Consider the following 13,134-nt stretch of genomic DNA (forward strand, 5'->3'; position numbering starts at 1 on the left):
GAGAGACTGGAAGATCGAGCTTATAATATAATTAAGAATGTTTTTTTATGTCATTTAGTATTAAGTTGTATTGTAATATATAATTATATTATCTTGTATAATCCATAGTGTTTTTCACTTTCAATGTATAATTAAGGAACTGTAGTTTTGCATGCAAAGCTTATTTAAGAATTAAGTTTATTTGTATTATATTGTATGCTATCTCATTTTTCTTGTGTAATGATGATGCAATGAATGCTTGTAATTCTATTGGTTAATAAAGATCTAATCTAATCATCTCATAACATCATGCATAAGTGCCTCAGGTTTTTCTCTCTTAATTGGTATAAAGTAAGTTATGTCACCATATCTCTCTCTCTCTGTCTCCCTCCCTCCTACTCCCTCTCCCTCTCTCTCTCTCAATATCGTTAATTATTACGAAAGGACACACAGTGTTGCTGTCCCTAATGTGGAAGTAAAAAGTGACAGGGAGTTAGAAGAAATTTCTATGATTATGTGTAATGTCTATGCAGGATTTACGGAATTAGAATAAATAAATACAATTTATTGTAAGATGAACAGAATAAAATAAGCTATGAATAACACAAGGACAAGTAAAGAACTGTTTCTGAGCCACAAACAAGAATTAATTAGTATACTGTATATAAACACACGAAAATATTACTGTTTGTTATTTAACTATCTGTATGTGAGCAGGGCCTGATTTAGGCAGGAGCCTATGGTGCTCAGGCTTCATGATTCTGGGAGCCTCAAAATCGAGGAATAAGTATTTTTTTAAATGAATTACCCATATGCAAAATGAAATAGACTCTGCCACTGAAAATCAGAAGTGGGGAAATAAGTAATTACATACTGTAATGATTTCATGTTGAAGTTTGCCGATAAGCTGTTTGACTGTAATTATATGTGTACAAAACCGCCTTTGCTTATCATAAAATAAATAAGTTTTCATTAACGTTTTCGATACATGTGTATCATCTTCAGATGTGAAATGTTAGATTAATATGATGAAAACCTTGCCTATTAGATGGAACTTAAAGTGGTAATTTTCGGATCATATTAGTGTGATTGCTTGGACTTAACTTAGGTTGATCTATGATATACATGACCCGAAAATTACCACATTAAGTTCCATCTAATAGGCAAGGTTTTCATCATATTAATCTAACATTTCACATCTGAAGATGATACACATGTATCGAAAACGTTAATGAAAAATTATTTATTTTATGATAAGCAAAGGTGGTTTTGTACACATATAATTATACTGTAATGAATTATTATGTTAGAAAATGCATAAAAAATCACTTGATTGTTTTAAGTTTAGAATCATAAGTTGATTGAAGAGTTTAATGTGTCCAACTTGCAAAAGCTGGTTATCATGTATAGTTTATTCAAATTGTAACAGTAGGCCTATTTAAACAGTGATTATTAATATTGAATTTAACAGCCAAAGTCAACAACATTGTCAGTTCTCACTGTATTGAGTGTCAAACCAAGTGCCTAGTGCTTGTGTTCCTTACAGCTTATCTAATTTCTGTTGGTATAGAACCAATATTTATTTTATTGAGTTATTTTACGACGCTGTATCAACATCTAGGTTATTTACCGTTTGAATGAAATGAAGGTGACAATGCCGGTGAAATGAGTCCGGGGTTCAACACCGAAAGTTACCCAGCATTTGCTCGTATTGGGTTGAGGGAAAACCCCGGAAAAAACCTCAACCAGCTAACTTGTCCCGACCGAGATTCGAACTCGGGCCACCTGGTTTCGCGGCCAGACGCGCTGACCGTTACTGCACAGGTGTGGACTAGAACCAATATCAGTGTATAGTGATAGTGTTAAAGTACAGTATTTTTGTAGGAATGTTCACAATTAAAAATGGAATTCCCAAGCAAATTTGAGTTAGGAGCCAATGAAAGAAAGCGGAAAGCTACTGAAATTATTCAACGACAGGAAAAACAACGCTGATCATTGAGCAAGTATGTTCGTTCCTATGTTGCTAGCAGTAACTCCTTCACCCACAGAGACCTCCAGTTTCAAAAAGTTAAGAATGTTTTAACGCAGACTAATGAAGATTTTGGCATACAGAAACAACAATCCGCCACAGCTACTAAATTGTGGAGAGCCAAGGTACTCGTATTTTTTTTTTTTTTTGTATAAGCCTAAGCCATAATTTAGGAAAAATGAACATTCCTTTCAAATCCCTGAATTACTGTACTACACGAAACAAGGGATAGTACCAGTATTACAATCAATGTAATCAGCTCTGACCCTCTTTTTTTGCCAACATAATCATTGATACCTTACGGGTACACTTTATTTTTAATCCTTCTCCTCAAAATAGAGAATTAATAAAAACCTCTGTGAAATAAATACATGGTGAAAGGAGATAAGCGACAGAATTTAAATAAAATAAGATAGGCCTATTTATCATATATGAAAAGAAAGGGGCCTCATAAAGAAAATTAAGCTCCAGGCCTCTGAAATTGTAAATTAGGCCCTGTATGAGAGTAATGCCAAGTTTGTATTAACTTTCTATAGTTATGCATGTATTGTGGACGCATGTTTGGCAACCATGTCAAAACACAACTGAATAACATTATTTTGTAAAATATATTAAACTCCCTCATGATTATAATAAACTCTTCCAAGCAGATTGTGTATATATGTGGCCTTCCCTGGTGTACAGAAATGAACTATTTTACATTTAATTTAACTTATTTAACTAGCTAGCTAGCGAGTACAAATTAAAATTATAAAACAAAAATGTTTCTAGCCACTACCATAAGAGCCAGGCTCGTGTACAGTGTGGTCCTAGTCAATAATATAACATAAAATTTACAAGGACAGTTTACTAAATACAGTAACTTAATTAAAACCAATAAATAATGCACAAGAGCAAAAAAGAAGAAAGACAAAAAGAGAGAAAAAACACATTTAATATAAATTGACAATCAGACAGAAGCAAGTGATATTTAATAAATTCTCTAAACACACACCTTCATCTCAAACAGCAGAAATAACTAAAATGCTCTCCCAATTAATATCACTCAATAAAAGAATTGTATTCCAATGGATACCATCCCATTGTGGAATCCTGGGAAATGAGAATGCGGATGCTTTAGCAAAGAAGGGAAGCACTGCTACTTACAGACCTGTTATTAAATCTACGTATTACTCTGTGAAAAGATTTATTAAATCTACATACTTAGACTTCAACAAACAAAATTTGATAACATAATCCCAAGGGAAAAAATGGAACTCTCTGCATCAAAATCCACAGTTAATTCCCGATTTACCACGAAAATCATCTGTAGCTGCATTTAGATTGGCAACAGGCCATGATTGTTTGGCCAAACACCTGCATAGAATTGGAATATATCAGTCCCCTAACTGCCCATTGTGCAACTCAAACCAAGAAATGGATTCGGAACACCTCAAAATCTGAGCTTCAGTGGCTGGTCATGATAATATCTTTGAAAAATATTGGAGTGCAAGAGGTCAAATGACTTCATTGTCAAACGCCTGGCATTAGAAAACAACAACAACATTTAATTTAATTTATTTAACTAGCTAGCTAGCGAGTACAAATTAAAATTATAAAACAAAAATGTTTCTAGCCACTACCGTAAGAGCCAGGCTCGTGTACGGCGTGGTCTTAGTCAATAATATAACATAAAATTTACAAGGACAGTTTACTAAATACAGTAACTTAATTAAAACCAATAAATAATGCACAAGAGCAAAAAGAAGAAAGACAAAAAGAGAGAAAAAACACATTTAATATAAATTGACAATCAGACAGAAGCCAGTGATATTCAATAAAAACCCGAATATAGTCGACATGCAGTTGTCAGGTTTGATCGATATGATATAAGCATTTCCCTGACAATCGAGTGTAATTTCTTTTTCATTAAAAACATGATATATAATTAAAAACCCCAAATTCTTCTTCAGGAAAACGTTTTTCCTTCAGTCTAAAAAGGACAGAAATAACCTAAAGAACAATATTTGTCACCTTGAGTGAGCTTTCCCTGAAGCAGCAAGAGGGGAGAAGGACACCTCGAACAGCTGGTCCATGCCTTCAATATTCTTGACAAAATACAGGAACTTCTGCTTGAATATCTCAACAGTATGCTGCAGCACTGCGTTGAAGTTGGCCTGTCCACGAGCGATCAGGTTCAACTGCTCCTCCACTGCTGACCTCATTGTGGGAAGCACGAGTTCTGGGTCAATCTATACAACACACACGCCCATCACAAAACTCTGCTAATGTAGCTTCAGGAATATGTATTCTACAAGCAGTGGTACACACAATAGCCACTGCATCAAAGAAATTAATTAATACAAAAATAAACAATACATAATCTTTACATAAATTCTACAAAACGCATTTACTTACTTACAAATGGCTTTCAGAGAACCCGGAGGTTCACTGTCACTCTCACATACACCCGCCATCGTTCTTTATCCTGAGCAAGATTAATCAATCCCTAGCATCATATCCTACTTCCCTCAAATCCATTTTAATATTAACCTTCCATCTATGTCTCGGTCTCCTCAAAGGGAAAACCTCATGCCTCCCAATGAAAACTCCATATGCATTTCTGAATTCACTCATACATGCTGCATGCCCCACCCATCTCAAACATCTGGATTTAGTGTTCTTAATTATGTTAGGTGATGAATACAATGCGTGCAGTTCTGCATTGTGTAACTTTCTCCAGTCTCCTGTAACTTCATCCCTTTTAGCCCTAAATATTTTCCTAAGCACCTTATTCTCAAACACTCTTAACCTCTGTTCCTCTCTCAAAGTGATTGTCCAAGTTTCACAACCACACAGAACAGCTGGTAATATAATTGTTTTATAAATTTCAACTTCATCAGACTAGAACTGAATATATTCAATTTAATTGAAAAACTCATAGAATATAGGAATAAATGGAAGCAACACGTTGAAAGAATGACTCAAGACCGTATTCCTAAATTAATATTCGACTACAGACCAACTGGTAAACGAAAAATAGGTAGACCCAGGAAAAGATGCTTCAACAATTTTAAAATTTATATACTTCATGAGACCGGAACGAGCCAAACAAGGCTTAAACCATGTGGCTGATGATGATGATGATGATGATGATAATGAATTTCAACTTTCAGCTTTTTTGAGAGCAGACTGGATGACAAAAGCTTCTCAACCGAATAATAAGAGGCATTTCCCATATTTATTCTGCATTTAATTTCCTCTCGAGTGTCATTTATATTTGTTACTGTTGCTCCAAGATATTTGAATTTTTCTACCTCTTCAAAGGATAAATTTCCAATTTTTATACAGCAGATTCCGCTTAATAGGACCACATTGGGACCATGTGTTTTAGTCCAATAAAGTAGCTGGTCCTCTTAACCAGAATTAGATACATATCGATGCCCACAACCAGACTGTTCCAAGTCCATTTTACTATTTTTTTTTTTTTTTCAGGAGAGCTATTTTAAGTTCCTGAGATTCAAAGCTTCATGAAACAATAGCTTCATAGCATCCTTATGGAGAGGAATATGTACAATTTTGTTCGATTCATATATGCAGACAAGAACTGGAACACAATGAAACACAGATTTCTTTCTTATAAAAAGTTGGACTTACAATAGTCTGGTTCTCAGCCATCGATATATTGACGTGTACTGTATTTGTCCCTTTGAGCATGGTTCTAATTTGCAGCTGAACCTACTAACCACAGGACCTATTGCACGGAATTCACTGTATTTCCATTTTGTACAATATTTTGGTTATGAGCCATAATCATATACTTTGTCTTTTCGGGATTTACTTCCAAACGTATCTCTTTACTTGCTTCAAGTAAAATTCCCGTGTTTTCCCTAATAGTTTGTGGATTTTCTCCTAACATATTCACGTCATCCGCATAGACAAGCAGCTGATGTAACCCGTTCAATTCCAAACCCTCTCTGTTATTCTGGACTTTCCTAACAGCATATTCTATTTAATATTCTGCATTTATAATTTTTTATTGATAATTTTGCTGGATAATATGAAATCTTAGAATTAAATCTTTGTTGCAATGTGGTTCCTTTCTTCGCCAAAAAGTGCATTTCCATTTCCTTTCAAATCCACAATGAAGGTCTTATGAAGCATTGGCAACCAACTTACCAACCAATATGACCATGATGCTGTGACAGCATTACAAAAGGATCTAAAAATACATTTAAAATTGCAAGCCTCATCCAGATCTCAGATGTTCTTCAAACTGTCAGATGATATCATGTGTAATTTCTATAAAATAAAAAAAGAAGAAATACCAATCTATATCACAGACACACTTATTGCTAAAACTCCAGTTGTGAACGAAATTCCTCCATGGAAATGGGTGATTCAAGAACATAGCATACAAATTCCAGGAAATCATTCCAAAAATGATCCTCCATACATTCTTAAGTTAGATTCCATGGAACTACTCTGCAGCACATATAAGGATCACCTTCAAATTTATACAGATGGATCTCTAAATCCTAATAATGGGACATCAGGAGCAAGGTATTATATTCCAAAATATCAGGAAAGATATTTCATACCATGTTCATCCTCCTCCAGTCTTGACACTGAATTGCTAGCTATTGCTGCTGCTCTTCAGTGTGTTACTCAAATTTCTGAAAAATCTATTTGCATACTTATCAATTCCAAGAGGGCTATATTTAATATAATTAAATATGTACCAAACCTATATGCACATAGAATTATTCCAATTCAGAAACAACTAAGTAAACTAAAAGAACTCCGAAAGGAAATAACATTTCAATGGATACCTAGTCGTTGTGGTATACCTGGAAACGAGAAAGTCGATAATATTGAAAAACAGGCAACATATTTGCAACCAAGACCTCTTCAAGTAATATCTCTATCCAATGCTTTTGCTTCAGTAAAGTCTCATTTTACAAACCTATGGATCAACAATTGGCTCTCTTCTGACAAAGGAAAAATTTTACAGTCTGTACAAAAGAAACCAAATGACCTGGAAATGTACAAAAACTTGCCCAGACATGTTCAAACATTTTTAACAAGAGCCAGAACAGGTCACATTGTCACTCAATTGTACCTACACCGATTTCACATTTCTGATAATCCTACTTGTCTGTGGTGTAATAATCATGATGAATATCTGGAACACATTCTTCTATTCCGTCCATCCATAAACCACAAAATAAGTAAATTAAAATCATCAGTACTAGTTGCAGAAGACACAGCCCTGCAGTATATACTGACTACACCCCACATCTGGCTACTAGCAACAGGCATCTATAATGAACACCGATCAAAATACCCCTCACTTCTCGTGAAAAACAACAACTGAATAGACTACAGTGGACTATAGTGGACTTTATGTTGTCAGCAAACAGCTGGATACATTAAGAAGATTGATGTAAAACCATGCGGTTGTGTACTAACCTTTTGATAGCCATGAACCAAAATGATGCCAAGGGGGGTGGGAATCAGCCGACGGCCAGAAGCAACAGTAACATAATTGCGCTGACTGATGTTGTTGATGTGCACTGGGATGGATGCATCTGTGCCTATGCCATGTTTCTCCATGAGAGTGATGAGTTCTGATTCTGTCAAGTAATCAGGAGGACACGTCTGGCACTCCACCAGCTTCACCTGCAAATTTCAGTCCAGAATCAGAAAATGAAATCAAATGTATGTAACCTCATAACAGAAAATTGTGCAAACTACTCTCTAAGGAACAGAACATTTTTTTCTAGCAGAAATATTTTAACATGCGGATGAAAAACAAGTATGCCAGTAGAATATGTATTCATTGAGTTGTTCAGTCTTATGACTAGAGACGAGAATTTCATGCACTATAAAATCCCAAAATATGCATGCATTCATGCACTATCAAACTATGAAACATGCACGATCAGGTGAAAAATACACTAAAATATGCATTTTAATTTTTGTTCCAAATTTCTTATTTCACTTCACTTCACTTTTTTTTTGCACAGTTAACAACTAACAACATTTCTAAATTGGTTTCTGTGAGGTTTCTGTGCTTGTCAGTCAAGATGTTTCTGTAAACAGAGAATGACCTCTCTACATCGCAAGAAGTTATGGGTGCAAACGTGAATGAACTTTTTTCTGTTATTTAGTTTTTTCTTTCTTTTCCTTCTTCACTCCTGATTTCTGAAGCTAAAATAAGGGGCACAGAAATCGAGAAACTGAGGTGTCCATTCAAAACCATTAAAATATGCATTTAAACGGAATATAATATATATTATATGCATGATTAAGCTAAAAATTGCTTAAATATGCATTATGCATGTTTTTATCCCTCCAAAAAAGGCCAAAACATGCAAATATGCACGGGAAAAGTACAAATATTTGGAACCGTAAGGTAATGAAATGGGTAAGTACTAAGTTTCAGCTATGACCTATGTTCCTATAAAAACATGCATTTGCATGGAATTCTCGTCTCTACTTATGATTCTTCTTATTTTTATGCTTATGAACAATATATATTCAAATCATGCATACATTAAAATGTAATATATAATATGAGACGAACAGTAAACAGTGAAACAGTAAAATGATGTGTTCAATATAAATTGTTTTTTAACATAAAGACCTGAAGATGCTTGAAAAGGCGAAAACGTTCGTCTCATATCATGTATTAAATTTTAATGTATGCATGATTTGAATATATACTGTTCACAAGCATAAAAATAAGATAAGTCAAAGACTGAACAACTCAATAAATATTCTAGTATTCATCTGACTTATTGGAATTACAATGTCAATTAAATTCAAATTATGCCAATGTTTTACTTAGAACAAAAAGGTACCACAAAATCTTATGCATAAATTTAAATCATATGCACATCCTACAACAGTTCCTCTGTATACAACTTAACAATGCTATTATGTTCTATAACTTAACTGTATCCATTCAAGCTACAGCATGTACTGTCACTGGACCCAAAAAAAAAAATATATATCATAGCGAGTCAAACCTAGTGGACCAGAAGACTCCTGTTATCTCTCATTACTACTTCCGGCAAGCAGATCGCCAGCTCACAATGATAAAGTTCTTGCTGTTTCACGGTACTACAGTCTGGTAAGTGATCTTTTGCGTAACTAGTGAATTATTTATTTAAGGAAATGAAGAGATCTTATCTGAATTTCAAAGCAACTGTTCGAAATGTCTTCCATTACATTCTAAATACGGCTGCAAAAGGATATCTGTCAGATACAGGGGGGGAGAGCCTGAAGGCTTTAAGGAACCAACCTGGACAAATACCCAATGTCCCATCCCTACCTTCCCGTGGTGCAGCTGTTAGTAAGCATAATTTTACAAGCTGAACTAAAGGGAGGGGATACTCATCAATTAGCACTGGTCAGCTTGATGAGTTAATGACTGAATTTGGTATAATTTTCCTCTATTCAATACCTAATTCCCTCTTTACCCTTTCCTATCCAGTCCTCTGACTGAACTCTTACTTTCTTCGACCCCAAAGGCATTAGAGCATTCGAGGCCTAGGGGTTCATTTCCCTTTCCTTCCTCCTCTTTCTACTTTTCTGTTCCTAGTGCTGACCTGCTATGGCACTAAAATCGTCCTCCAGTGGCTTAAGGAGGGAAAGCTGGTGATCAACAAGATCTCCCAGCTAGGTCCAATGGACCCATCTACCAACAGCAGGTGTGGTCCTCCAAACATTCTGGGGGTTGTGTGTGAATGAAGTAGCCACCAAAACGTTAAAATATGGTGTTCACTTAAATCGGCTACAACTTGCCATTTTTTCTGTGCTTCAGTGGCAGGCCATGATAATATCTTTGAAAAATATTGGAGTGCAAGAGGTCAAATGACTTTACTGTCAAACGCCTGGCATTAGAAAACAACAACAACATTCTAAATACATGTTGCAGCGATATAGAACAGATTATTATTATTATTACAGTATAACTTCATTTGTATGTTTTATGGTGGTCTGAAGAAAAAAAGTCGGAAAACGTTTAACTGAAATAGCATTTAGTAACATGTAAAATAACATTTAATTACACGTGATTATTTTACAAAAAAAAAAAAAAAAAGTCAGTTATTCTGGACTGCTTGCTTCTGTTCATTCCTAAAACAAATCATGATCTCAAATTGTGATAACTGTCACATAATCTCTTCAGTTTGAAATATAACCTGCCCACTGATTAATTTTGAAGGGCCGCGGTATTTTGACCGTGCAAAGGTAGCATAATCATTAGTCTTTTAATTGTGGACTGGAATGAATGGAATTTCATTTATTAACCAAACATTTTTAATAGGAAGTGAAATATCTACAATTAAATTATATTTTGATTAATAACAAATATTGTAATCTTACTAACATGAATTGGAGCACGCCCAGTAGAAGATCCTTATATTATGTGTTAAGGTAGTTAGGTAGTTGTATTCAGCGCAGTCACAACTTTGGTGTCAAAACATTTAAAATGTTTCATTTCTTTCCTCTGCACAACAAGCCATGAGGTAGAAATTCGCTCACATACTTCTTTCCCCTCTTCGAATGGACTGTCCCACTTGTATATAACTGGTTTACTGAAGCTGGCAAGTGTAGGGAGAAGCATAGGCAGCTTCCAGTTTCCACGACTTTCAAAGTGTTCACAATGAACACGTACTATATTTTCGCGTTCTTAATTTTCACGGCAAATCAAATTTCGAGAAACGTTGATTTAGAACATATAAATGACCTCCAGGAGTATACATATAAAAAAAACGAAAATAAAAAACAAATAAACAAAAAACGTATATGTCAAGTAAATTAGCATGGAAAGTATAGGACTTACGTCAGGACTCAGGAGAAAAAAGGAACAAGTGTGAAAAACGTATAAATGTGAAATATATAAAAGAAGTTTTACTGTACATTTTTTTTTTAACATAAGACACTTCAGGGTCTCTAATAGAATAACTTTTAGAACATGAGAATGAAGCTTTATAATAATATATATTTATAAGGACCAGAAAGAATTTTATTTTTACTAAACCATTTGACTACAGTAGCTATGTCAAAACTCACATCCTGTATGTTGGCCATCTCCCCCTCGGTGAAAGTGGGTACAGTCTCGTTCTTGCCAAATGCTTGCCAGTGCATGATGGTGGTGTAGCCAGGATCCAACAATGTCTTTCCCGTGCAGCTGAACAACTCAGTACCAACTTGAAACGTCACCTTCGTGCTGAGATACTTGCAGTCTCGAGACACCTAAGAACAAGGCAACAATAATCACAAAATCTTGTAAGTGACTGGACCAGTAGGTTAAAGCAGAAATCAAATCACAACTAAAGGTGGTGGAACTCTGTGTAAAATATATTATAATGGCTGGGAAATGGTTACTATCCAGTGCACGGCAATTTTGTCATTTTTAACTTCCTTTTCGCCAAACTTTAAGACTTTCAAGACCTATGCAGAGTTCAAAGAAAAATGAATTATTAACACATATCCTGGTTTCATGGTGAAAAATACAACAAAAAAAAGCCAGAACACTGTGTTCTGCCAGAAAAAAAAAGCACTGTGTATAACACACAGCATTTGTCAGAAGTTACCATTTTTGTTGCTTTGTGAGTAAACAACAAAAATTAGAAGAAAAAAGTTTCAGTAAAAGTTGTTTCTTTTTAAAAGTAGTTTCCAATGTCACCTTCAATGACCCATGTTCTCATTTGAAATTTCGAGGTTGACCACAGGTACCCCTACTTACGGGAAATGGTACTACCACCAATTGATTCTTTACATAGGTTTTGGTTATCAAATTTTTTTATGAACAACCAGTGTCATATATTTTGCAATTCACTTTGATTAATTTTCAGAAAAGTCTATGATATAATACGAAATATTTATTTTCAGTCAATGACTTTACTTTCTATATATGTGAGGTGCAAGTCCTTACATTACATAATTTTAATATTGTATGAACGTTTTTGTCGGTTTCATACCAACATCATCAGACACAACATTTTTTTTTATACAGCAATATCATCTCTAGTAAGTACATATGTCTCTACAACCAAAATACAATATATATTAATGTTGTATGCTCATTAATATATATTGTATTTTGGTTATAGAGATATATGTACTTACTAGAGATGATATTGCTGTATAAAAAATGTTGTATCTGATAATGTTGGTATGAAACCAACGAAAACGTTCATACAATATTAAAATTATGTACTGTAAGGACTTGCACCTCACATATATAGAAAGTAAAGTCATTGACTGAAAATAAATATTTCGTATCAGTGTCGTATAGTTTTTGAGAAAAAAGGCTGAAATGGGTGGTCTGAAAAAAAAAAAGCACCCACACACACACACACAGTGTGTGTATGGGGGTACAAAAACGATTAATAATGATTAATATTAATATTAATATTAATATTAATATTAATAATAATAATAATAATAAGAAGAAGAAGAAGAAGAAGATAAAGAATATGCTGTTGTTCCAGTAATAACTCAGAAAATTTGTAAGCAATATTTCAAGGGAGACATTTTAACAACTATAGATTGACAAATCGAACTGAAACCCTGACCGAGTTACTACGTGAGCGCTGGCTGTCTTGGGGAGGAGCAAGTGAGAAAGCACGGGGGGAAGGGAGAGAGCACTATGCTATGTACTTGCAGGTCCACTCACAGTTTGTCAAACCTGCTAACAAAAGCATTAAAAGGTTGACTAGTTGCCTGCAATGCTAGCATAATGGAACCTTCCTAGCCGACAGTCGAGGCAAAAATGAAGAATCCGTTATTGTGGTAATACTGGAGAGTGGTTCTTCTATTGGTCGCGATGCCCACACACACCCTCTCAGATATTTACATGGTGATTGGTGACTGAATGACGAGGAGCGAGGGAGAGAGAAGAAAGAAAGAGAGAGATTCCAGAAGTTGGCGTGTTTTACGGAGTTTCACTTGAAGTTGTCAAACTATAGTCCCGCAAACCTGTGAAATTTTAACAATTGGTTTGGGTGAACCACTGCATACCATCTGAATAACACTATTGCTTCCATTAAGAAAAATGTGGCTCTCATTGGAGCTTCAGGAACCAGACTGAATGTCATCTCTGACTAAAAGGAATGTTCATTATTCACAGT

At 34.8% G+C, this 13,134-nt stretch overlaps 1 protein-coding gene across 2 annotated transcripts in view; it reads right to left on the reverse strand.

Moving 5' to 3' along the window:
* The window catches only part of Top3beta (topoisomerase 3-beta), a 44,372-nt gene that overhangs the window by 12,918 nt on the left and 18,320 nt on the right, over positions 1-13,134 (reverse strand). For both annotated transcript variants that reach the window (XM_069824278.1, XM_069824279.1), the window contains exons 9-11: positions 11,072-11,254; positions 7,460-7,669; positions 4,022-4,239 (exon numbers count right to left, since the gene is read on the reverse strand). In XM_069824278.1, coding sequence (XP_069680379.1) covers positions 4,022-4,239; positions 7,460-7,669; positions 11,072-11,254 — 611 coding nt within the window. The remainder of the gene's footprint in view (positions 1-4,021; positions 4,240-7,459; positions 7,670-11,071; positions 11,255-13,134) is intronic.

This window comes from Periplaneta americana, chromosome 4 (genome assembly GCF_040183065.1).
Source record: "Periplaneta americana isolate PAMFEO1 chromosome 4, P.americana_PAMFEO1_priV1, whole genome shotgun sequence".
Lineage (NCBI taxonomy): Eukaryota > Metazoa > Arthropoda > Insecta > Blattodea > Blattidae > Periplaneta > Periplaneta americana.